The sequence below is a fragment of the Syngnathus acus genome, chromosome 19 (assembly GCF_901709675.1).
Source record: "Syngnathus acus chromosome 19, fSynAcu1.2, whole genome shotgun sequence".
NCBI lineage: Eukaryota > Metazoa > Chordata > Actinopteri > Syngnathiformes > Syngnathidae > Syngnathus > Syngnathus acus.
Window position 1 is genome coordinate 3,295,895 of NC_051103.1, and position 25,831 is coordinate 3,321,725.

Genomic DNA, 25,831 nt, shown 5'->3' on the forward strand with positions numbered 1-25,831 from the left:
CGACTTTTTTGTCAATATTAAAGAAATATAATCATTATTCATAATGCATGTGTTTCAACTAGAGGGAGGTGGAGGTAGGGCAACAGATTCAACACATAATCCATCTAATCCTGCAGTTTTAAATCTTAAATGGCCCCTGCTGCTTCTTAATGGGCAGACTGCAGAGCATTCAAGTGAGCTGACATTCCGATTAGTGCTTATCATCAGGCTTCCTTGCGTAATTCTGGGCCAGGAGCGGTCCCTCGGAGAGCCACCTACCCAAAAGAAGAGGAGGCGGAAAAAGGCACATGGGTGTATTTATAGAAAAATTAGGCCCTTTTTGGAGAGTGAATTATTAAGTGAAGTGCGCGGGTGCAAGCGTCCCAGTTTTCTGATTAACACGGCGAGCATCTTGGGCCCAGGATGAGACGGACGACTAACTCCTTCACAAACACACGGAGAAGCTGGACTCGCTTTTCATGGACGTTGTCATTCTATTTATGGGGCTTTGGGTCAAGGGGTGATCAGGTTGATTATTTGGGAAGACAAACTGGATTTACAATTAGACTGTGAAGATGAAGAAATTTTTGCAAAACAAAAAAGGCAGATCGTCATTGCGTCAGCCCAAACGGAGTCAATCCAAAGATTTCTGTGAGTGTTTTTGCTGTGTTCTATTGTGAATCCCAATTTTGTGCATTTATGTTCTGATTTCATGACTTCATGTACGTTGTGTGCTAGTGATAGTGGGAATTTGTCTGCAGGGGTTATGAAGGTCTCTATCTCTGCAAAGACTCGATTTAATTGGCTGTCATGCAGTCTGTGAACCAGGTCAGGGACCTCTGGTGGTCCAAGGTGGAGAAATCCACTCTGCAGTATAATTAGAGGTGATAGTAGGAGGGAGTAGTGATTGCAGTTGTGTCTGTTCATTTGAACGTTACAGTTTGAGGAGCTTTTAAGCGGTTTTCCCTTTCAACTGATATTAGCTAACAACACCGTCCATCTTCAGTCCTCAGCATGCCGACATCCAACCAGGGCTGGCCTGAGGAATTTGGATTCCAGGTTGGCGGTAATGGACCAAGCTACATCTTGTCCGTAGAGGAAGGAAGCAGTGCCCAGTTGGCCGGCCTTCAAGCCGGAGATCAAGTGTTGGAAATTGAAGGCCACGATGTGTCGACGCTGGGGCCGCAAGCTGTCATTGCCATCGCTCAAACTCAGAAGAACATCCCTCCCAGCATTGGAGTCGTGTCTCGCATACAGCAGGTTTGACATCAATTAATTCATCTATCGTTTTTGTTTTTTTTACGGTATTTTTTATTTACAGATGGACATCACACCAGGCGCTGATGGTCGTTACGGTTTCACCATAGTAGGAGATCGCCCCCTGCTGGTGGAGGACTGCTCCCCCTTCTCCCCGGCCGGCCGTGTGGGTTTGAGGGCAGGCGATTGCGTCATGGAGGTCAACGGCATCCCCGTCAGGCAGCACGAGATGGCTGCGGCGCTCATCAAGTCCACCCAGGGGAGGACGTTACGCTTGGGTGTGCTAGGTCTCGGTGCGAAGCAAAAAGCCAGCATCGGCGTCGAAGAAAATCAGATAGGAGGGGAAAACCCAAAAGCGGACCGTAAACACAAGGCTCTGGAGTTCAACAGGATGGTAAGCAGACATGTTGGAATATTTCCACTCACTCTAGAATGGCACTCAATTGGATGGTGATTTCATCACCGGTAGGTTGAGCGGCTTTTAAGCGACGACCCAAATGTGAAGGAGAAACTTTTCAGCGTGTTGAAGCAATACGCAGCGGAGAAGAATGTCGACTGGTTGGCCTCCGTCTTGCCCGAAATCCTCATCACTGATGACCAACGTCAGCTGATCTCCAGTATCAGGTGAGAAGTTTCCACTCATGGTTGTGTCTAACAAAGTCCAGACAAATTACTTGAGGCACTTAGGATTGGATTAGCCACACTTTGGATTTAGGTAGGTTCCATCTGTTAAATCCAGAGTGACCCCCTCTTTGTTTCATCCCTATCATACTTGCAATCTGATTGGCTCATAATGGATATGATTGACGGGCCGTCCAACCAATCAGCTAATCAGTCCATCTTGTTTTTTTTTTTAATATCTTTGATTGTCAGTACCATCTGGTGTTTTAGGATATTCATAAAACTGGAATCACTCCAAAAAAATCCATTCCAGGCAGCCAGAATTACCTGTTTTGTCTGCTGGCCAAGAGAGACTTATTATTTTTTTTCCCACAGCTTGCACTTCCTAGCCAATAAAAGCGGCCAATTATTCTCGTACTACTCTGGCCGGTTACCCACAACTACTACAGTGCACTGTAAGAAGGCTTTCCAACATGATTTTTTTTTTCTTTCCAATTACGTCACAATGGTGACATTTGAAGTCTACCTTTGCTCACTCATGAATAATTCAGCGGCACAGCCACTTATAATGCTTTATTTGTGCTAATGAAGGGCACTAACATAAATTTGCCTTATCACAACTCTCTCACCAAGGGGGTATTTGTCTTCTCCTCTGTTGTATTTTCCTCTCGCTCCAAGCCCCCCCCCCGCCTCCTCTCTGCGGTCCATCCCCACCTGACACTCGGTGGTGGAGGACTCCTGCATGATCCTACCCAATATCTTTTATCGCGTTGATTCCAGTCTGAGGTGTGCCCGATACTGTGTTGACTAGTCGACGGTTCTGCTTGCGTTTTGGTATTTGTTTGGAACCATGGATGAGCGTTGAAACGATGAATTGCCTTGGGTGAGTACTATTTTTTTATTTTATTTTAATCTTTCTAGTGCCTATATTTATGTTTTGGATGAACTGTATTACATCTGAGTTTTTATTGATATTCAGCAATGAGTGCTGTATAATTACCATTCATCATTATTACAGTTATTATCTGTGGCTTCTATTCTTTTTTTAATCTTAACTCATTTGAGTGGTTTAAGACTCCAATAAAATGTAATCTTGAAATTAGATATACCGATGTAGACAAAGGCTAAATATAGATTGGCCAAAACAAGGAAGAAAAGGCGCAGTTACCGTTTGCTGGAACTTCAGCACCATGGATAGCGCCAGTGCAAACTGTGACGAAAAACAAACAAATACAATCAATAATTAAAATGTAGTTGTTTTTAATGATGTAGAGCTGATATAATAGCTATTTTTAGCAACACGGAGACAAAACAATAATAATAATAATAATATTGCGTGTTTTCATTTCCCTAAGTGTGAGTTTTGCAGATTTATGATCAAACAATTATTTCCTTAATTTTGTCATCCAAGAAACACTTATTATAATGGGTTTTTTCTTCTGGCTTTTTTGTTTGCACCATGTATCACATTTACAGTTTAGCTTCATTTGCCTTCCTCTGAGTCAGATCTGTGGGTCTCCACTTAAAAAGAAACGAGGTCTGCTCTTTGTAGTTTTCTACTCGTCATTCTTCCCTTTGGAGAAATACACCCCTGCTTCCCTACTTGCTTCCTCCCCTCCAAGCTTCTATCAGACAATTATAAATTGTTCCCGCCTTATAATCGAGGTCAAATCGGGACACTCATTTAGTTTCCATGACTAGAAGCTGGAAACTTTTTTTTTTTTTTTGACGAGATGGCTGTTTTAACATGTCAGTGTGGGAAAAACAGCTTGGATTAGAAAAAAAATCAAAATACACACTAGAGACATAGCTTCGTGGTACAAATAGATGACACAAGCGACAGATACAAAACAGCAAGGGGCTGCGTGGGTGTCGACACCTACATGGCTGCTGCAGAACATTTATTTAAATCCCATGGTTTTGTTTTTGTAGCTGCTGGTCTTAGCGTCAACACACATTAGCAGTGTTTTGGAAAAAAAATGGCAATAAATGGACGGATGGACAACGGCTAGAATCTTAATTGCCTATTGTCGCTATTATTTGCGTAAAATGAACAAAGCACAATTTAAATGGTCTTTTACAGCACGGCAAAAAAAAAAAAACATAGGTGGGCAATTTTGCTCAATTAGTAAAAGCGGCGAGGTCTTCGGGTCAACAAGATGATGACAGCTTGCCGCTTTGGATTTACGCTACGGTGACGAATGGGCGGAAGTGTGGGAGATGCTGTAGATGGAGAGAGAGAGTGAAAAAGAGGCAGAGGAATCCCATGCTCATACACTCCCACACCTTTTTCTCTTGCTCTATTCAGGCTGCTGCAGTCACACTAGCCAGACTCAATCTCTTTGACTTCTCCTTCAACTCACATCAATTTTTGCTTCCTCTGAGAGCTTTCAAACAAGGAAAGATTGCCAGCGTGTCTGTTCAAAGCTCTTCCCTTTAAATTGGAGGCCTCGAAAGATTACATCGGATGTAAACATCGAGGGGCAACGTGGTGGACGTTTATCAATTCATTTGTTTGCCTAAGTGGATAAAGTTAGATCGAGATCTTCAACTCTGCTCGCCTTCGTGTTTTCTTCACATGTTGCCATGTTGGCCAGAATCTTCATTCCCAAGAAGCACCGGCAGCGCTTCGACGAGTCCGTCTCTCAGAACGTAATCAACAGGCTGTGCCGCAGTAAGAGCATCAGCGAACCGCAAGGAAGAATCCGTCGCAGCCGGAGCGAGGATCACTCGGACCGTCACCGCGGAACCAAACGGGCCAGTTCGGTGCCCCGGGATGGAGGGGAGCCCGGTGGGAGGGGCGAGGGGGAACGAGATAGAAGCCACAGGAAGTCGGTCTCCGGGGTACAGACACACCCCCCTATTGGACCTAATCAAAGGTAAGCTCAAGCTCACACAACGGAAATAAAATGAAGATGGATGTTTAGTATTGGTGTACTTCTTCTTTCACTTGTTTCAATTTCTATCATTTGAATAGCGCCCCCCCTAGGATGAATTAATATTGCTGTAGCCTATCAATGACACGACGTGTGACTGTGGCATGTTTTTATTTTTTTAGCCATCATCCTAAATATAGATGGGATAAAAATGACTAAATACTTATGTGGAATGGAATCTTGGCATTGAGTAATGCCAGATGTACTTTTAAAGGGTTTCAAAAAGTCCCCTAGAGTTATGTTACGTAATAGTCGAGGGAGGAAGGGGAGAGGGGGGGGGTTCATGATATGAGTGCGACGAGCTGCTTTCTATAAGATCACTTGGGGAATCAAAATGGCTTCGAGCAATCTTTTGGTGCACTTTTACATCGTGGACCCCCCCCCCCCCCCACCCATCTGCATGTACTTATGTAAGAGCTGCCAATCTATAAAGAACATTTTTTTTTTAGCCTCTCGCCCCTGTTTACTTCTCAAAGAAGCTTGCCTTGATTCATCACCATGGCAACCTCCCTGTTCCTGCTAGACCGTATATCCTACATGTATATATTTATTCCCTTGTGTTGGTCTCCACTGGAGTAAACAACAATAGATGTTAAAAAAATTTGCAAAACTGCACTTATCCTATATTCTCAATTTCACAATGCGCTTTTTTCTACAGGCTCATTCGTGTCTACAGAGGCAAAAAGACTTTCGGCTTCACGCTGCGAGGTCACGCTCCAGTCTGCATCGATTCAGTCATTGCAGGTGTGATTCTATCTTTGAATCCAATTTTCAGCCCAGTGTGTGTGAGTGTATGTGTGTGTGTGGCGGTTGTCAGTTCCTAGGCTTGAAGACCATCTTTTGTTAATAATAAATGCAGCAGGAAGCTGATTTGACTCAGAGTTGAAATAAGAAAAGATAAAAGCACCATCGCAACAACATTTTTGCTGAACTCAAACTTAAGAAGTGGTTTTGTATTCACCATGGAATTGAGATAATTAAGATAAAAAATCACTAGAGGGGGGCTGTAGGGGCACTGATCCCCCCTCAAGGAAAAAGATCCTAGTTGTGCCAGTGAACAAACAAAAATTCCTCTGTCTGGACATGTGAGCGTAGGTTTATTTGCCTGCGTTTGTTCCTGCGCGTGTTTCATGATGACGGCACAGCTCCCACCCACCACTATCTCCCACCATCATGTGCTGGTGAACACGTTGACTCAGTGGGCCTTATGGACGTCGGTATGGAGATGGTGGAGGTGGCAGGCGTGACTCTCATCGTGATCGCAGATCCTCCGCCGAGGACCAGACGCTCATCTTCCACACTTTGACACCCGATGGACACTCATATTTAGTTTCCCGTGACAACGTTGTTACGTAACAAAATGTCACATGGACATCAGATTGTTTGCCGCGTGTCAGACGGACTGACGGATTCTAATGAGTCACCATGAATCTTGTTGACAGCTTAGAAAGTCAAAATATTTATACCGTTAATGGATTACAAGTCGAATTTTTTTCAGATAGTCCTGCTGAAGAATGTGGACTAAAACCAGGTGACCGCATCCTCTTTCTCAACGGACTGGACATGAGGTCAGCTCATGTTTTCTATTCTTAATATTAATAACAGCAGCAATATTCTAATGCAAGTTTCCCTTACTCTAAATTTTTTGTATTGCCCACTGCTGCTGCTGTTAGATAATCCATCACAGAGCCTTTTTTTTTTTTTTTTGGGTTACTGTCATCGTCTCGAACTCATTATATCACCGTAGCTGCATTGAGACCGAATATGCTGCCAGTGTCAGCTATAAATCAAAACTTCACAATGCAGCGAGATGAGCACATCTATCTTTTTTTTTTTTTTTGCTGCTGCTGCAACTGTTTATATAAGCATAACTTTCCTTGTGGGAGGCGTCGTAGTTCTTCTGCGTACTTTACAACTTCTTGACCTATGACACGGGTGGGAGTGAGAATAAAGAATAGTAATATTAGGAACACCTATTTAATGACACGAGGTTCACTATTTGGATGAACATAGTGTACGAAATAATCAGTATGAGTCATCTTTGCTATGACTCAAAGAACATTTGTTTGGGCCGCCTTTCATTTATTTATTCCCTGCGTAGGAACTGTTCCCATGAAAAAGTGGTGTCAATGCTGCAGGGCAGCGGTGCCATGCCCACCCTGGTTATAGAAGACGGTCCGTCTGATTACTCCTCAGACCCGACAGACCCGGAGGAAACTCCGACTCTGTCTTCCAACACTTTGCCGCGCTCGAGGTGAGTTACAGATTTTTGATCACGTGACGTATGAGTGTGTAAAAAAAAAAATGTCGCTCAGATCTCCTATCCTGAGCTCCCTCCAATGGGTGGCGGAGATCCTTCCACCCAGCATTAAAGTCCACGGGAGGACATTTAGTCAGCAGTTGGAGCACTTGCTGACAATCCAGGAGCGCTACACAGTCTGTAAGGCCTTGGAGACTTTTTTCCAGCACAGGTCAGTTTAAATTCTTAAGCAAAGAAAAGTCGCTGTTGCCTTGGTAACTGTATGATTTTTTTATTTGGGCCAGGAATTTGGATACGCTTATCGTCGATGTGTTTCCAGTATTGGACACGCCGGCGAAGCAGCTGATTTGGCAATTTATTTATCAATTGCTGACTTATGATGAGCAGGAACGTTGTCAAAGCAAGCTGTCGCGTTTTCTGGGTTTTAAAAGCAGTGGTGAGTTGAAGCGTTTGAATTGATTTGAATGGATTATTTTTGACATTAAGGTTATATTTTGTTTTGCAGCTGTTTTAGATCCTGACGCCAGTTCGGAGCACCATCGGAGGAGCAGCTCCGTGCGAATATCCGGCACGTCGTTTCGTGGCGGAGTGCGAGAAAGAAGTTCGGATGACTGTATCATCGGAACGCACTTGGGAATGGGTAAAAGCTTCACACTTAAAATGTTGTCAACATTTTCTGGCCTTGGAACTTTCATTTTTTGTCACACCACTTAGCCTTGCCAGTTGCTATTAAAAAAAAAAAAAAAAAAAAACAGCCTTGCATGGCTTTTCGCTCTTCCACGCTATGCTTCATCCTCTCCCCCGTCTCAGCTGGGGAAGGATGCGAGAGGATGCCACTCCTCATGCTTTATTGTGCTTCAGGAATTCATGTGGATGAATGTGGCAGTCAAGAGGAGAGGCAGTCAGGAGATGGAACCTCCTTCCCTGAGTCTCCTGACCTCAGTCACGTAGGTATCATGCCTGCCCGCATTGGCATTAGCCAAGCTTGCTCCTCTCATATTTGAAAGTCTGCTATGACCTTCAAAGTGGAGTCTCCGCCCCCTTTTTGTGTGCTAATCATGCTTCCATTCATAGATGTCAGGCGTGTACACAGAGCTGGAGAATGTGTACGCAGGGAAGAGCGTGTCCCCATTGCACGGGGGCACCCCGGCGGAGTCCGAGGGGCCGGGACAGACCGAGGCTTACGGCCGCTCTCTCTCCCCCCTCACTCTCCCCCCTCTCGCAGGTACTCCAAACACCCACACGCTCCAAAAGTGCTTCACTTGCCATCTAGACGGCGGTTGCTTCTAATTCAGTCGGGCCGGGATGGCAATGATGTCACGGTTACATAATCAAAACACTTATGTGACCATCGTGGCCCAATGTTTTAGTCATTTGTTTTTGGAGTTGTTGCAGGGGTGTCAAACTATGGCCCGAGGGCCAAATTTGGCCCGTGAAGACAAATTGTGCATTGACTTTGTGTCAATATTAAAATTGCAAATTGTCTTCACTTTTAAGAAATAGAGATTTTTATTACCTTGATTCAGTAGTCTTTGATTTCATTACTAGTTATTGTTACCTTCCAGGTAACCGTAAATCGGGCTTGTCCCTCACCTGGAAGGAGCCCCTCCCAACCAGCGTCTATGGGATGCAGCATCAAAGCAGCGTGGAATCCAACCCCTACGTCAGCTTAGAGAGCCCCCCGACTTCACCCCAACACAGCCCCGGCACGTTGGGCCGCCGCAAAAAGCTCTTCACCTTTTCCCGCCCGCCCCGAAGCCGCGACACCGACAAGTTCCTCGATTCCCTCAGCGAGCAACTTGGCCACCAGGTCAATTTGGTGAACGACTACGTGCCGGGCGAGAACGACTATGAGGAGGTGGGAAATGATGATGATTATTTTTTTACTTAAACTATGCATGACTATTATTATTCAAACTACACTTGTGTCACATGAACAGATATATCAAGGTGCTTGTTTCAGAAGAAGAAGTGTACCTGTAAGTAAAATATGATTCAAGTATTGGTAGAGTTTAATTAAAGTAGATCTGCCTTATAAGGACTGGAAACTCATTGACGTTGTATTCCATTTCACACAGAAAAATATTTGCTTCCCCTGCACGGTATATTAAAAATCAAGAATGGCGTAAATATGTTGTATTTATTTAGTGCATGTGTTTTACCTGCTGAATAGAAGACTGATGGAAGAGCAATTGCGGTGCAAGCCTGGAAAGAAACACAAAAGAAAAATGTCAAAAGTTTGGTCATGTTCATTTTTTTTTTCTAATTGTGGTTTCCTTCCTCAGATGAGCTTCCCAGAAGATCAGGACATGGGCTTCATGCATCGGCAGCTCAGTAGTGGCAGCAGTGAGGAGCACAGTAGCAGCGATGACGTTTCTTCCCCCTGCTACTCTTCTGGCTCCGAGCACATCCCCCCTCCCCCTGAGCAGAGCCCCCCGCCTCCTCCACCCTTCCAGGTCTTGTTCCCGCCTCCAGTCCAGTTCACAGATCCCGTCCCACCCGCCCGTTTCTCCCCGGAACACGTCCCGCGCAGTCGGATGCCTTTCCATCCTCATCACCCCATCATCCCCCCTCCTCCGCCCCCTTTGAGGACCCTCCTGTCCAATCGCTCTCCCCTCCACAAGGTTCCGCCCGCCAGGGAGGACGCCACCGGACGGCGTTTCCAAACACTATCCCACGGCCGCACCACCTTCACCACCACCACAATCCTGCGATCATCCCGCCCCGGCTACCTCCCCCGCCAGCTCAGCCAACCCCAACCCATTTGCCAGCCGTCCCCCAAGCCGTCCCCTCAGACGTTGCGGCCCAGCCAGCTAGTCCTGCACAGGCACCATCAGCTCCACCACCAACACAGCTACCAAGGGCCGATGCCCCCGTCCCTCGAAGATCATAACCCAACGCAGGGTCACAAACAAGACCCTGCCTCATTTCACAAATCCCACGTCACCCTCTCCAGCCACACCCTCAGACAAGACCCGGACTCCCAGCAGGTAACCACACCACTAAATAAGCCTTCAAAACAACACCAGTGGACCACGTTTCCTATATTCTCATTTCAGGCTGCTCCACCTCCTCCACCACCTTTGCCCCCACCCTGCGCGCCACCCCCTCTGCCTAAACCAGGTCAAGCCTCGGACACCAACCACATGAGCGTGAAGAGGCTGCGCTGGGAGCAGGTGGAGAACTCGGAAGGCACCATCTGGGGTCAGGTGGGCTGTCATGCTGTCAAATAACGAGAAAACTATTCCCCGCGTGGAGATTACAACATATCGTATTTGTTCAGCTCGGAGAAGATTCCGACTATGACAAGCTGACAGACATGGTGAAGTATTTGGACCTTGATCAACACTTTGGAACTCAACGCCGATCCAGTAAGTTGGATGTCTTCTCATCTTTGAGTATCGTCATCGACATTTCACTGCACTAGTGCTCCAAATTGCGCCACTATTTTATTTTTTTTTTCTAGTTGGACGTCACTATCTGTGTTTATTGACCTTGTTTTGCTTGTATTTTTACAGTCCCATCAATCACATAGATGAGGCTTGCTCCATTCTCCATAAGGCACCAATTTTAGTGATAACACAGTTCTGGCGTGGAAAAAGACAAATTGTAGTCATCAATCAGTGACCTTTGACCTCAAGAGAGTCACAAGACAGAACTGTGTTATGAGCTTATCATCCTGGAATGTGTGTGTCTGCGAGTGTGTGTGTGTTTTATTGATCCCCGGTGCCTGGAGAGCACATCCTCACACCGTTGTTTAATTACCAGTGTCTCCATCAGAGCCGACCTTCCTGCCTGAGAACTTTAAAAAGAAAGATGTTGTGGAAATTCTGTCTCACAAGAAAGCCTACAATGCATGTAAGTACAAATAAAAAAATATATATATATATTTTTTTAAATAAATGTTCATTCAAATAAATTTTCATTTAAATAAAAAAAAATAGAAAAATGAAATACATTTTTTAAATGAATAAATCTGGATTTCATAATAGGTTATCTTGCGAAACGGTTTCCAACGAAAGCCCTGTGTTGCCATGGCGACAGTTGCCTTCTGTGCTCATTGTTTTTTTAAACAGAAGATGGTTTGTTAAAGTGCTTTTTTTATTAGCATTAGCGCTAGCGGTGCTTTGGCTGACTATTTTAGTATTTTTAACACTCCATAATGTGAGTAATCATTAGGACTGTTGCCATGGCGATGGAGGAAATCTTGTTACCATTCGCCTCAAGGCTTGAAGAACATCCCCGAGGCTTCCGCCATAGCAAGCCAGCATTCTTCCAACCCTCAATTTTCCTGTCAACCTCCTTCCTTTCTCACAGCCATCCTCATCGCCCATCTGAAGCTCTCCCCCGACGAGCTCCGCCAGGTCCTGATGGACATGACCACCGACAGGCTGGAGCCCGCCCACATCAAACAGCTGCTCCTCTACGCCCCCGACGAGGACGAAGTCAAAAAGTACGAACAGTTCGACCAGGACCCGGCCAAACTCAGCGAACCCGACCAATTTATTTTCCAGGTAACCACTACGCAATGCTGACAAGAACCAAAATTTGAAATACGATAAGTGGGGCTTTATTCCAGATGCTGATGGTGCCCGAGTATAAAACCCGTCTGAGGAGTCTCCACTTCAAGACCACCCTGCAGGAGAGGATGGAAGAAATGAAGGTGGCCTATGATTACATCTACAAGGCTTCAGTGGAACTGAAGACCAGCAAAAAATTGGCCAAAATACTCGAGGTGACAGCACTCGACACATTCGTCGCTTCTTCTTCAGTTTTTCCATCCTTTAACACTGCTAAGCTCCGCCCACAGTTTGTACTTGCAATGGGGAACTACCTCAACAACGGTCAACCCAAGAGTCACAGGACAACCAGTTTCAAGATCAACTTCCTCACCGAGGTAGCATCTTTCGTCTCTGATTACCGATCGATCGTGTCTAATGGTTTCATTGCGTCTGCTAGCTCAGCACGACCAAAACGGTGGATGGGAAATCGACTTTCCTCCACATTCTGGCCAAGTCTCTGTGCCAGCATTTCCCAGAGCTTCTTAACTTTTCCAGAGACCTCACCACGGTGCTTCTGGCAGCCAAGGGTACGATATATAAATTTTTTTTTTTTTACCTCTTAAGTCGCTTTTTAAGTGTCTCTTGCTTCTCCAGTGAACCAGAGGGTGGTGACCACAGAGCTGAGCGACCTTCACGCCACCATCCAGGACATCAGAGCGGCTTGTTTGAAAATCCCTCTCACCTCTGAGGACCACTTTGCTTCTGTCATGAGTGTACGTTATCTAAAATACAGAAAAATATTTCAGTCTAGATTAAAATAATAATACTGTGTGATGTCTGGCAGAGCTTTCTGGAGAACAGTCACCCTGCAATCCAGTCTCTGGAGTCACTGCAGAGCAGAGCTATGGAGGAGTTCTCCAAAGTGGCTTCTTTCTTTGGAGAAGACGGCAAGAGCACCAGCACAGATACATTTTTTGCCATTTTTGCAGACTTCATTTCGAAATTTGAGGTGAGTGATTCAATTGAAACAATTTTGTTGGGATATCAAAATACAGGAAATGATTGATTTGTCATTCCAGAGGGCCCTCAATGAGACCCAGACACCGGAGAACCCAAAAAGTCCCAGATTATCATCCCCTCTGGCTTGGTAGATACAACGCAGTCCGATTCCCACAACCAAAGTGCCAAAAATCACACATGAGACTGGTGACGCCACAAACAAACCAAGAGTCACTTCTTCTGCAGAAAGAATGTCCAACATCCATGTGGGAGATCAAGGGTTGCCCTCTTGTGGAAGAGAGTTGTTATTGCAGGTGCTCAGTACAACTGTCCTAAAAATCAGCCTTTGTAATTTATACTACAACAGATGATAGCCTAGATAGCAACAGATATTTATTGTAAGAATATAAAAAATATATTTTGTGATGTAAGAAATTAGCAGGTAATTCATGACAGTTTGAAAATAGGAAAGTTTAGGTTTAGGGTGTCAAGAAAATAAAAATCAATTATTGCAGAAATAATATAGCTCCTGAATTTTCCAAATAGAAAGGTTCTGCTTGTGTTAACCAAACAAAGGACCTGTAAATGATCCATTGTAAGTGCTATTCTGGTTACCATGGCGACCTCATGACTCATTCACAGTGTACCAGTAGCTGCGGTGTACTCTGTGTTGTATTATTGAAATTGTAAATTCCCATGTTTTGGCTATGCACTGCTCATTGTTTTCAACGTGACCGCCCGGGTGGGGCTCTGAGCTCTGGTTTTGATTTTGTTGACAAAGAGTCACTAAACTGCATTTTTTTTTTTTTTTAAGCATTGCAAAGTGGCTTGTTAGCTCTTGTAAAACTCAACCAGAGCTGCTGCTAAGTATCGTAACCGTGTTTGTGGTCTAAATCGGTTGCATGTTGGTGCGGGTTATAGCAAACAACCTCCATTTTAAAAATGAACATATTGTAATTCTATGGAGCAAGTTGGCCCCCTCTCCCCTTTTGTCTGTTTTGTGTTTTTAGTAGAAGTTGTGTGATAGCTTGACCGCCTACATTTGAGTCTTTGCTTTTTTTTTTCTTGTTTTTGATTGATAAAACTTCACTCATAAGCAACGCCTCCTCATTTGCACCACCATGATTGATAAAAAAAAAATTGTCTTTGGGAATGTCCGTCTTATTTATTATATATATAAACAAAAGATAGAACTTTTACATACCTGAGTTCTTCATATACTTTATTTTCTTTGGAAAGGGTGTATAACCAAGCATTCATATAACAGATTTTATTCCACATTTCAGCTGACCGGACGAGAAACATACAAAACTATGGAGCTTAAAAACGCAGCATCAGCACTTCTAGTTTAATGGCATTTGTTGGTCTTGATGTGCAGTGTGGGTAGGGGAGGGGGGGGATATAAGGCATTGAGTCACACGAGCCGAGAGAAGAAATAAGGACATGTGATTGTCTCAGGGGAGTTGGGTGGGTGGGGGGTTATCACATATTTTCAGGGCAACTGCAGCATCCAAGACTTTTTCCATTGGTACCATTTTGTGTGTCAATCCCTAAAAACTGAACCTCTGCATTGCACACAAGAAAGCGAGCTAAAGAGAACAATCCTATCCATTCGATAAAATATTTCCCCCGCACGTCACTACCGAGGTGACACAACATCTCAGCTCAGTGGGGAGTTTTTAAGAAAAGAAAAAAAATAAAATAATAATAATTGGTGGCCTGTGCTCATGTGCAACATCAGCTTCAGACAAAGAGGCATTTTTACAGAAAGAATCCTTCCGCTTACATTCATCACACTTGAAGAAAGGCAAAAAAAAAATAAAAAATACTGACTGCTTGAGGCTCGGCGAGGGCGACACCCCGCTACTTACAGTCTCGAAAGAATCGCGACAGGTTTTAGGGAGTAGCTACACCTTCCTATGACATCCCTGAAACACCAAGACAGCTTCTCGGAAATACTGCATTAATACAAACAAAAAAAAAAAGCTGTTGGAGCATTTATTTAATGTACTCTTGTGTTGTTTTGCTCTAGTATGACAAATCTGTGCACGTCACTGAATTGTCTTATTAGTGAGAACAAAGAAAACACGAGGCCTTAAAATGGCAGTCGAATAAATGCTCAGTAAATCTACAATGCTTTCCATCCTATTAAGGCTTTATTTACATGTAGTGACTGCAGCAAGTGTGCTGAGACACAGGGAATGTATACGTTTAAACTTTGGAGGTAAATAAATACAAGAGAGCGAAAGAAAAAAAAATGAAAAGGGGGAGAAAAAAAAAAAAAGTTTGAGACGACTGGAAACCTGCAGTCACCGCTAAGTTTTTGGTTCCACCCTTTGTCATTTCATGTTTCGAAGGCCATTTTTTTTTTTCAACATTAAAAAATAAACACATCAAAAATCCCAAAGTAGCATATCATTGTCTTTTGTTTGCCAACTAACTCTCACGTTAGTTGGAGCTAAGATGGAGGATTTTTTTTTTTCTTTCCATGGATGTTTTGGTAAAATATTTGGAAAAGCCAAGCACACAAATCCCCGCAAAAGAAATCGGCAGAACAGTGTGTGAGTGTGTGTCCTCCCTTATAGGACGGTGCTCTCGCTGTCCAGCTCACAGTCTCTGGAAGGAGGCGGCGAGGAGACCGGCGCCGGCTGCGGGTCGGCGTTGAACTCCGGAACCAGAGTCCGACTCAGCCCTTTGAAGGTCATAGCCGGGTCTGAAAACCAAAAGAATAAAAGTTAACACAGATGATTCATGGGACAAGCGTGTCAGTCCACCCAGATGTGTGCTCCTCATCCAGAATTCATGCACGTGACGTAAAGTGCTGCAAGTGAACCTAAAAGAGTTCCACCAGTAGGTGGCGCTGTTGGCTTTGGGGTGACAACAAGCAAATGGACGGTGAGATGAAGAAGTGTGATGGGAGTGACTCCACATGAAGTGAATGTTGTGTTGCAAAAGAGGGTCATGAGTCATGTGCACGCACGGATGTTGCGTGTCAGCTTTCGATACGTGATACGCCGAGAAAAGACGGTGTCGGATGGCCGCAGTGACACAAAGTACATGTCGGTGAACTACTGAACTACAAACCTCTCACACGAGCTTCTTTAACCTGTTAGAAATGCACATGTGACCGTTAGCGATCGAGCTGGAGGAGGAAAATGATGCGAGAGAAGCGGCTCACCCATCATCTTGTAAGCGGCGGCGCAGATACCGTTGGTGTCGCTGGCCATGGGGTTGGGCTGCGGAGGCGGGGGCATGCTGGGCCGGTTTCGGGGTTTAGGGACGGGCCGCGGTCGGGGGAGCGAGCCCGTCTGGTAGGGCGACAGGGAAGCCGGGGTGACGTCTGAGCTGGGGGTGACAGGGGGCGGAGGGGAATCCGGAGGGGTGGGGGAGTCCGGCGGCGAGGGGTCCGCGCTCAGAGGATCCCCAGCGAGTTGAGTGGGGGAACTGGCTTGCGTCGGCGGCTCCGGGGGAGGATGGCTGGGGGCTTGGATGGGCGGCTGGTTACTGGAGTGGCGCCGGGGCGTGCTGTACACCTGAGAGTTGGGGGACGTGGAGGTCGGGGAGTGGCTGGACAGGGGTCTCGGAGGGGGGCTTAAGGGCTGGGATGAAGTGGACGGCTGGCCTGGCGGAGGGTTTGGCGGCTTGGGGGGAGCGGGGGCCTGTTTCTTGAAAACTGAGGATTGTGGGAGGAGGTGAAAATCATTTTTTTTGTTGATGGACTGACTCATGACTGCTTTTGTGAGTGCTCTCACCTCGACGCGTCATATACGGACTGGTCGTGGTGCCCGTCTGGCCGGCGGATTGGCTCCCTGCTCCAGAACCGTTCCGCTGAAGCAGGGGGGTCGGTGCGGTTGTGGAGTCTCGCGGCTTTGAGTTGCTTGATGGAGGCAAAAGAAGACAAAACTTAAAGTACAGATTCCCACACATGCAGGAGTTTGATGGAGTAATAAAAGTCCGTTGTCCCTCAGCCTCTTAGAGAGCAGCAGAAGCAATCAAGCAGCTCTTACCTCAGCTCCTCCGTGTTCTGCGCCAGAAGCTGCTGAGCGGCAGCGAGCGCGGCGAGACCCTGTGCCAAGCTATGATGGCTGTCGGGCCCCGCCGCCCCCGGCTGGGGCTCGGCCGAGGGCTGCGAGACCTGCCCGGTGCCTTGTCCCTGCCCCAGAGCCTCCACAGGGGGTAAAGGTGGCTGGAAGGCGGGTGAGGTGTGCTGCTTTCTACCTAAGGTGGTACTGCCTCTACGGAGGGTGTGGTCCGAGTACTTGTTAGAGGTGCTACTTCGAGGACGGCGGCGAGAAAGTGAAGGAGACAAACAGAGAACACCACAGCAGTGATTACACCAGAAGAAGAATCATCATAAACCCGGAATGAACCCAACTGTGTGTGAGTAGGGGTTAGCATCTAAAAAGCAGAAAGGTTAGTTTGTGGGACCCCCAACAAGCAAGCAAAATCAAAGTGCTTAAAGGCCAGCTAAACAAACAACGGAAAGTAAAAAGCTGTTTACTTGTCTTTGCGGCTTGAGTCTGTCTCCGGGCCCACCGAACTGCCCGGTCTCTTCCTCTCAATTGTGCCACTGTCATAATCCAGATGGTTGTTGTGGTTGGATGAGGGTACGGGCATGGAGAACATGCCAGACACGTTGAAGTCCACATCTGGGGAAAAAAACAACAACATCTTGCTCTATTCATCGGACGACAGGCCCTAAAATTGTTCAGAACCGGCTCCAAACTTCTTTGGGACGTAATGAAGACCTGTACCTACCCTCGGGAAAGAACCAATCAGCATGCTGGATGATGGGTTCGATTATGGACACCACATGCACAGATGTAGCCGCAGCCATTTCTGCCAAACTCCTGAAAGCAAGAACATTTTTATGATGCAACCAAAATGTTAACTAATTTTTTTTTTTTTCCATCATCAACAAACTCACCCTTCTGTCTTAGCCCAGAGCAGATTAGGTCCAAGGACAATGGCGATGTTACTGGGAGTCATTTTGTTGACTTCACTCTCCTGAGCCAGTTTAGCGAGAAACTTCACCAGATACCTACACGCCGACGACAACGTCAGATAAAAGTTTACAATCGGTGAAGCATTGTGGGAATTGAGGGCTGGCTTACCTCAGGTTGGTTTTGTTGTTTTTAGGTAGCTTATCGCATACAAGCCACAGAGCCTGAAGCCTCTTGTCCGAATCTGATAAACTATAACAGAAGAAGCAAAGATGCACACTGATGATCATTTTTGTTTTCCTTATCATTTGGAGGAAAATAAAAAGTGAAGGTCACGTGTTTGTCTTGCCTGCATGCTTGTGTCCATTCGTCATAAAGTTGGTGGGTCAATAAAGGTTCAGGGAGTTCTCTTAAGTAGGACTTCAGCGCTCCTAAAATTGCACAAATATTTCAGAACTTCCGTCGTCGATAAAGACGAGTTCCGCTTTGGCTCGTACCGGCGACGGCATGGGGGTCGGAGTAGAACTCCTCCAGTTGTGAAGTGGAACAGTCCAGCGCTGCCTTGAGCTTTTTTAGCTTGGATGCCCCAGCTGCAATTCTGAACAGACCCTGACCACATAGAAGACAAAATGAAGCAAAACCAAATCGGAATTAGGAGTCAATTTTCATTCATCATCATGCTAGCTGAGCGGGCGGCGTTTCCGCATATGTAAACAAGCTATTTTAAGCTCGCTTTCCGTTAGCGGAACGGTTAATCACGTCCACGGCACCGTGTGAGTTTTAATGAGCTGCGTCGGCACTTATTTCACTTCAGGCAGCAAAACAAACTTTTTTTTTTTTTGGGGGGGCTGCTTTACCTCTTCCTTCATGCCAGTCTCTAATAGCATCATGACACAGGCTTCTATAGGCAGGGCGATTTCCCTCCCGCTCCTTTTCAGGTGTTCATCCAGCGCAGTGCCAAAGGCGGGCTTCTCAATCCATGAATCTGAACGCAAACAGAGAAATTCCTCATGAGCACATCATCACCATCTTTTTTTTTTTGATTCAAAAACATTTGACTGTCACTCTGCTGTGGCCTGGAATTGGTCGAGGCAGCGTTTTTGTGGGGTCAACAGTTTAGGTGAAGTCAGCAGGATTTATTGTGCGGCTGTTTTGTGTGGCAGGTGTTGCGCAACTCAACACTACACATTGAGCTGTGTGTAAAAAAAAAAAAAGATGTTCGCTCTACCTTGTTGAGCCTGAATGGTTGGTAACACACTCTCCAGTAAAGTGAGAGATTTTCGATGATATTCCGCCTGCGCTTCGAGAAGCTACGGGAAGAGGAAAGAAGAAAATGATGTCATACCAAACGACATTCCCACGGAAGCCAACGTGGCTTGACTTCCGGAACTCACCGTTAAGAAATAACAGGCGTAGTCTCCTTCCTTTGAGAAGAAACTATACATGTCTGCAGCAAGTTGGTCCTATTCAGGATAAAAAAAAAAAAAGTGAGCACATGCTCGTGAGTCATAAATCCTCCTGTAAGGAAACACAACTCTACCCGAGCAGAAAATATGACATAGTTCTTACAGCAGAGCGACACTAAAACGCACCAATGACCAATTTCAATAGCCGACACACGCGGGCGGAAGCTGACGGGGCATTTTGGGACATCCGCGTGCGTCAGCAAACTGGCGGGGAAGGCCCGAAAGGTCTTGGAATGTTCACTCGCTGCTGTACTGTTTCGCCGGGGGCCTACGCAGACTATAAAAGGACAGCCGGTATTCCTTTTAAAAGTCACCTGATTGCTTTTGTTTACCTTGCAAACTTCCATTTTGTTCATGGCCTCGTCCACCTCCTCCTTGAGAAGGTCCGCCTTAGCTGTCAGTGCTTGAGTGTTTGTTCCTGAGATTATCGATTTGGTCGCCTGCAACCATCTGCGTTTGGAGACGCCGCGATGTCAACGAGTGAGTCGGAGCGGGAAGAAAAATAATAAAATATGGCGACGAGACAGACCTCGCTCTGGCGGAATCGTAGTCCAGCACTAACTTGGCCAACTGTTTCCTCTGTTTCAGAATATTGGGGATGTCCACCTAGAAGAACATTTTTATTTGAAAAATCTGATTCATGACCCGCTTCTTCTTTGGTTTCTGACCTCGGCAAGCTGGCTGAGAGGATCCAGCACGTCTTTCTCTATCTGCAGCTCGTGCTGCATCAATTCGGACGCCAGACGACTCTCGGCGTCCCCGCACACCTCCATCATCTTCCTGTCGGTGCAGATTGGGACAACCTTGTGACTTTTTGGAAGCGAGGGGGAAAAGATTTATCAAGCGATGAGCCAACTCACCCTATTAAAGAGTCTTCACCCAACTGATTTCCACCTTCCACCATAGCTTGGGACAACGCCGTCAGGGGAAGCTTTTTCTGCAGCGGATGGAAGAAAAACAAAATGAGATTCATCTCAATCCGAAGCACTTGAAAATCAACCACAGTTTGTGTTCCTATTCCAAAAGCGTGAGGTCGAGGCCGATGGAAATGTCAGAGACTTTCCATCGAGAGGTGCATTCGCAAAGTCAGGAAGAGGAAGTGAGCTTTCTGAGAAGAGAGCGGGAAGTTTAATGGGACACAAGAGGTGACTAGATGAAGTGAAGTTTTCTTTCCAAGCACCTTGAAAACAGGCAAAATGTATGCGTCCACCCAAAAAGTCATGCAAAGTGAATGGAAAGAGCTAAAGAAAGTTTTGATTTTTTAAAACAGGCTAAGGTGATGGGACATTTTTTTTATTTTTATTTACCTGACCATTTCCTGTATAGAGGCGTGGTACGGACTGTAGTGAGTGAAAAAAAACAAAAAAAACACCGTAACGGATCAAGTTGCTATCTGGTGTTGGATCAGAACCAAAAGTCCACTCACGTGTCTTTTCTCGGCATCTGCGCCGATGTGTCCCTGTAGACATGAGACCATTTTTTTGTGTGTGTTGTGGGACACCACACGCACCAACTCCATCCGCCGCTCAATCTGTTCGATAAGACAAAAAAAACAAATATTTTGCTTGATGGCTTTGAGTGGATTTGCCTCGAAGGGAGTTCAAAGTTCAGCCGTGATTGATAAGGCCGGTCCCGCAGAGCAACGTTGGAATGTTATCTTGAAAGGCTCATCGGAAGCGTTTCCCATGGCAACGGTGGCTGTGTTAAAAAAAAAAAGGGCGTCGGGGTTACACAGGCTTTCTCCTGTCTGCGGCCCGGCGACACAGATCCGCTGTGTTTGCGATATAATACTCTCATTGATTAGCCGGTCAATGATGGGAGTCACAGTTATTTTGGTCGGAAGCCAAGTGAAGGTCCTTGTGATGCCAGGTGCTCGAGCGGGTCGGTTAGCGTCAACAATGTAGCGCGGCATTTCCCTCGAGGAAATAAGGAAAAGGCTGCTTTATCTCTGAAAAAGCTGGCACCAGGAAAGGAAGAAAGCCGGGCTGAGTTTTAAAACAATGTTCCATGAGAACACCGGGGTCTGGAGGGGACCAAAAAAAAAAAAAAAAAGGGAGGATCAAGCAAATTCCAGACAATTGTGTTCCAAAAACAGAACCGAGTCAGAATTCCACCGCCCCGTCTCCTTTTGGCCTCCCGTCGCTCTTACGTCACTCGTGACCCGTGGCGGCCCCCGGCATTCCCCAAACAGCTGGGTCGAGTACAAACTCGCCAGACGCACGAGATCTCTATATCGCTACTCGGGGCTGAGCACGGTTCGTACTTGGCGCAAAAAAACAAAAAGGGGGATTCCCTTTATGGAGGAAATATTGGTTATGCATCACTAGGAAATGGCTTCCTTTCAAAACAGGAAAAAGAATTTTCCAAAGGGTACCCACAGGGTGTGTCTCACCGGTTCTAACCAATTAGGGACAATCCCATGACGTACTACAGGCCAGGGAATCCCAGAAACAAAGAAGGTGCCTGTCTTGTTACCTCTATTTGTTTTTTGGTTTCTAAGAGAAAGGTGAAAAAAAAAAAAAAAATGACTCACTCAGGGTGAGGTTAAATGTCAAGACTAATTTGCTGGCAATGGAAAAGTGTAGCAGAGGTTGCTTGCTCAAATTTCAAGGGAGCTCAACAGAAAAATGATTTTGAAGACATTAAATCCAAAAATGTGCCGTTTGCTTATGTGTCGCTTATATAACAATCGCTGCAATCTTGTTTTCTCAAAGCGACATATTTGTGTTTGACCTGTATGGATGACAACACCCAGTTGCACACAAAGAAGCTTCATGGCTGGAATGCCTTTGGTGAGCTGCCACTATTTGGCGACAACTCCACCTGTTTCCTCAAGCAGAGGTGTTAACAGGCACAAGGAGATGTTACACATCACGCTGACCTCTGACGCATGGCTCGGGGCTTCTTTGTTATTGTGGCAGTGTTTGGGCGAGTGTCCGTCAACAGTTCTTTGTTCAATGGGGAAAAAGTGAAATCTTAAGAGATCGTTTGTTAAATTTAACCTATTTTTTATATATTTATTTTTGCTGTGTTAAGTTGTTTTTACTTGAAATTAAATTGTCACATTTGCTTATTTTAAAATTTAAATTATATTATATCATTTTATTCTGTTGGCAGATAATTTTGCTTATTTTAAGTATTATTTTTCTCAATTAAAATTTTTTTTGTCTTAAAATTTCCAGTGGAATTTTTGCAGTATAGATCAAGTGAACGTCATCACTAAAAGAATGTAGCACAAAATTAAATGATTTTTTTTTGTGAACAGGACGCTGTCACAGATTTTTGTCAAATGCTAGGAAAAAAAAAAAAAAAAAACATGGAGCATGAGCAACACGTAACAGATGCAGCCTTTCCCTGGATGAGGTAACAAGTGGTCACAGCCAAAGTCAGATTAATGGTTTACCTGTAAAAGGTCATCGCTGAGAACTTCTGTTTTCTCCGCTCTGCCAATGAGAAAGAAAAACAAAAAAGGAATCCATCAATACCGAGAAAGCAAAAGTAGCCATGTTGGATGAAAATGAATGAAAACGATTTGGGAACCTTATCTGGTACAACCAATTCCACAAAGCTACAAAAACAAAACGTATTAAATAAAATACTAATTGCAAAAAACATGGCACAGTTTCAAACAGGGAGTTGTTTCAGCTCCAATTTATATGTGATGACTCACACGTGGAGAGCAACAACACAGCGGTGCCCGACCCGATCCTATAATTAGTCAGCTAATAGTTGGGCCCGGTGAGGTCAGACAGATTAAATTCAATTAAAGGGAGAGGGCGCAGTGAGAAAGAACTAATGCTAACACCTTCAACCATTGCTACTGTGACTCAGCAGACTGCAGCAATGCATAAATGATCAAATATGGGTGGTTCTCAGAAAGCGTGGTCCTTTAGAATAGTCAGCCATAGAATTTAGTCAGCCATCTTGAATCCGCCACTCACTTTCCTTGTCGCTAAACGAGATGGTTTGACTGAAGTCAACCTGTAGACACTCTTGAGTCTGCAATTTAGGTAACGGGAGCTTTGAATGAGGCTGTGGTCTTGATGAACTGTAGTAACCCCATCAGAGCTGGAGAACAGCTGCTTTCCATTACAAACATGGAGGAAGAGAGCAGGCAGTAACAGCGAGACCGACACAGACGGGGAGGATAGTTTGGGGGTTCCATGGAAAGAAACACAAATACTGAGGTTCGGGGATGGTGGGGGGGTTACGAGCGCTGAAGTAATCGAAAGCCAATGCATGGAAAAAAAAAAAAAAAATCATGACGTGCAGAGAATGAAGCTGCGGAATAATGTATATGAACTGAACAGAACTTTCTGCTCAATTGGGGGGGGGGGAAGCAAAAAATATTATAAAGTGGGATTGTGAAGCCACGGTGTGGGATTACTTGTTCCGCTGTACGCGTTCAGAGATATTTATGTGGTTTGGGTGAAATGCTAATTGATGTAGTCATCAAACATGCCGAGCCTGTAACCCTGCATTCTCAACCAAGCTAACGTGGACTGTCTTGGCCGCATGGGAATAAACTTTGGGCGAAAATGCGTGTTCCATCCCCAGTCGGGAATGGTAACCATGGTGATTTACTATCAAAGTGGAAGTGGAGTAACAGAAGCCTGCCACCGGAAGCACAATAGAGCTTCTGTTAACAGACAATCAGCGAGCTGACGAGCAGGGAGGGTCTTTCTCTTTGCAACAGTTGGCAGCTTGAGGCAGACAGTAATGGATACTGGACCTGGATGAAAGGAACCGAGAGAATCATTGACTGACTCGGCCCGTGTTATTTCCTCTAATGCAACTGACCATGTGAGCAATCCATCTAGCACTGGACTAACGCTAATTGTTGTTGCGCAACAATTTTTTTTTTTTTAAACTCGTTCACTCCCATTGACGGCTATAGACGTCAAAGATCTATTTGAACTGTGACTTAGTTAACCATTAAAGAACCAAATATTTTGAATGGAAAATATTCGAATTAGCGCCAATTTTTCAACTTTTTCGGTCTTACCCATTTCAACTGGATGAAAAGCAAACTTTTACGGTTGAACAAAAAGCCATCTCGTCTCGCTTGCCACTAAACCAAATAAACATCCGACACACCTTACAGTCCCTAGGGCAGATTCTCTTGACACTCAAGAAAACACCCATTTTCCCTTTATTCAATTGTGACATTGAGTCAGGAGGAAGTCGCCCTTCCGACGCCGACTGAATTAGTTCGGATTGCATAACGCTTAGCTAGCTGAGGCATCAGAAAGGATTATACAATGGTTTAGAATGTGAGATCAATATCGTGCTGATTAATCAAACCAGATCAACCAAGTCAACAATTACGGATGTTTTTCTTTCACCGGACTTTAATGCCAATCTGAAATAATCACGTGTAGCTTGGCCATGCATCAATCTTGCCAGCTCGGCGTCTCTCGCTAGAATGTAGCGGTTTGTCTCTGGGAGGCGGTTTCCTGTTTGCAAAAGCAGCAGAAGGAGAGATTTCCTCTCAGAGGCCGCATGCTGGACATAGCATACTGCCTTTTGCACAATCGCAGGAACCCAAGGGGGGCAGCCGAGACGCAGACACGAATACATGCGCCACCTTCGGTTTTTGCTGTAATCCAAAACAGCAAATCACCTGGAGGAGAGGAAGGAGACTTGCTCGTGCGTGAAAGTAATGCATTCTCTCATGCGTCTGCTTTCTGCATTAAGTTCCTCTCAGCTTTAATTTACAACTGGTTTAGCCTATGAAAGCATATTATGAGGATACCAGCCGCAGTGGCTCTTAAAGCTACTTAGTGAACATTATAGGCGTGCTCTTGTTTAGGTGCTACACACGCTGTTCATAAAAAGTACAAGAGGTTTTTATAATCAAAAATATCTGCAGACATTATGAATAAATTCACTCAATTAAACACCATCTATGAATTACTTCCATTTAATTTGCATGTCATTCATAGAGGCACAACTATGTCAATAATCATGAAAAGTATGCTTAGAATGTGCTACGTCTTATCTTCAAGCATATTAAAGTCATTATCTTATGATAAGGTATGATAAGGAGCATTGTAATTGCATCTCAAATTATTATATTGCTTCATACAATGTTAACAGGCTGGATTCGAACCTTGAACCTCATCTTACTGTTGCTTCTACATGCTGTAATGCAATTGATTTTTCTTTTTAAAGAATCCCTAATTTGGGAACTACTGCAAAAATATATATAAAAAAAACAACAACACATCGTCTCCATTCATGTGACATTCCTTTCACAGCCCCATAGCAAGACTTCACTGTATGAAGGAAAAGTTATGAAAGATAACACAATGCGCACACCTTATAAAATTATATTACGGAAAATACACAAGAATAAATAACGCACAGTTGCAATACTTGCCTGCCAACTGTTTGATTGGCGAGCTGCTTCATGCGATTAAACTGCTTCTTCATTTTCTGTTCCGTTCCACTCGAGTCCTCCGAAAGTTCACACTTGGAAAAAAATGTTGACTTGAGATTGTCATGAAGTTTGCACTGCCTCTCCCCGTTTTCAACTTTGCCAGCTGTCGCTATGACAGGCAAAACATGCGCGAGCCATTTGAGCCTAAAGCCAATTAACAAGAGTTGGTAGCTTGCTAGCTTCTACGTTCGCCTTTCCCAAGTGGAAATGTCTTCTGGATGGTGCAACGGCATGGTCCAAGAACTTGCTCTTCACCGGTTGCGGCGACCTTTTGCAGGGGCCCGGACGGTGCCCGGTTGTTGTTTGCTTGGTGACACCCGCTAGCCGACGAGCTAATCCGTCAAAACGCTTTTTCCCCTGTGCAAGAGGAGAGAGTGAACTGCAGGAGAGGGAGAGCGAGCGAGAGAGATAGAAAGACGCCCGTCC

The 25,831-nt window shown here is 45.1% G+C and overlaps 2 protein-coding genes across 11 annotated transcripts; one reads left to right on the forward strand and one right to left on the reverse strand.

Annotated features, from left to right (window-relative positions):
- Nucleotides 1-250: 250 nt before the first annotated feature.
- On the forward strand, nt 251-13,046 carry grid2ipb (glutamate receptor, ionotropic, delta 2 (Grid2) interacting protein, b). Of its 5 annotated transcripts, none has more exons than XM_037279069.1 (26): nt 251-630; nt 986-1,239; nt 1,301-1,630; nt 1,706-1,860; nt 4,455-4,736; nt 5,452-5,537; nt 6,292-6,361; nt 6,895-7,047; nt 7,109-7,264; nt 7,338-7,489; nt 7,559-7,693; nt 7,915-8,000; nt 8,128-8,278; nt 8,619-8,911; nt 8,994-9,032; nt 9,339-10,043; nt 10,113-10,262; nt 10,337-10,424; nt 10,834-10,911; nt 11,371-11,567; nt 11,633-11,788; nt 11,864-11,950; nt 12,013-12,142; nt 12,210-12,328; nt 12,400-12,564; nt 12,635-13,046. In XM_037279069.1, the coding sequence occupies exons 1-26, from the start codon at nt 555-557 to the stop codon at nt 12,704-12,706; spliced, it is 4,365 nt and encodes a 1,454-aa protein (XP_037134964.1). In that variant the 5' UTR covers nt 251-554; the 3' UTR covers nt 12,707-13,046. The 5 variants fall into 5 exon arrangements, with proteins under 5 accessions (XP_037134964.1, XP_037134963.1, XP_037134967.1 ...); XM_037279068.1 differs by having other exon boundaries at nt 253-630; nt 10,822-10,911; XM_037279072.1 differs by lacking the exon at nt 8,994-9,032 and having other exon boundaries at nt 253-630.
- A 713-nt stretch (nt 13,047-13,759) lies between these two features.
- On the reverse strand, nt 13,760-25,824 carry arhgap17a (Rho GTPase activating protein 17a). Of its 6 annotated transcripts, none has more exons than XM_037279077.1 (21): nt 25,346-25,823; nt 22,367-22,406; nt 20,390-20,494; nt 20,271-20,303; nt 19,824-19,900; nt 19,632-19,743; nt 19,493-19,569; nt 19,296-19,413; nt 18,892-18,960; nt 18,726-18,807; nt 18,355-18,482; nt 17,995-18,106; nt 17,847-17,928; nt 17,669-17,749; nt 17,482-17,595; nt 17,313-17,404; nt 17,056-17,203; nt 16,562-16,789; nt 16,307-16,431; nt 15,733-16,227; nt 13,760-15,267 (listed from the first exon to the last, which is right to left on the reverse strand). In XM_037279077.1, the coding sequence occupies exons 1-21, from the start codon at nt 25,396-25,398 to the stop codon at nt 15,134-15,136; spliced, it is 2,505 nt and encodes an 834-aa protein (XP_037134972.1). In that variant the 5' UTR covers nt 25,399-25,823; the 3' UTR covers nt 13,760-15,133. The 6 variants fall into 6 exon arrangements, with proteins under 6 accessions (XP_037134972.1, XP_037134969.1, XP_037134968.1 ...); XM_037279074.1 differs by having other exon boundaries at nt 16,562-16,825; XM_037279073.1 differs by having other exon boundaries at nt 16,562-16,828.
- Between the last annotated feature and the right edge of the window lie 7 nt (nt 25,825-25,831).

Bases quoted from the DNA above. Each gene is read 5' to 3' on its own strand.
- arhgap17a (XM_037279073.1), bottom strand. From the start codon at position 25,398: ATGAAGAAGCAGTTTAATCGCATGAAGCAGCTCGCCAATCAAACAGTT. The intron at 18,483-18,725 runs GTAGAGCGAACA...GTTTGCGTTCAG, and splicing joins AACCATTCAGGCTCAACAAG to ATTCATGGATTGAGAAGCCC. The intron at 17,204-17,312 runs GTAGGTACAGGT...TTTTTTCCCCAG, and splicing joins TGATTGGTTCTTTCCCGAGG to ATGTGGACTTCAACGTGTCT.
- grid2ipb (XM_037279068.1), top strand. From the start codon at position 555: ATGAAGAAATTTTTGCAAAACAAAAAAGGCAGATCGTCATTGCGTCAG. The intron at 1,861-4,454 runs GTGAGAAGTTTC...CATGTTGGCCAG, and splicing joins CAGCTGATCTCCAGTATCAG to AATCTTCATTCCCAAGAAGC. The intron at 10,425-10,821 runs GTAAGTTGGATG...TTTAATTACCAG, and splicing joins TGGAACTCAACGCCGATCCA to TGTCTCCATCAGAGCCGACC.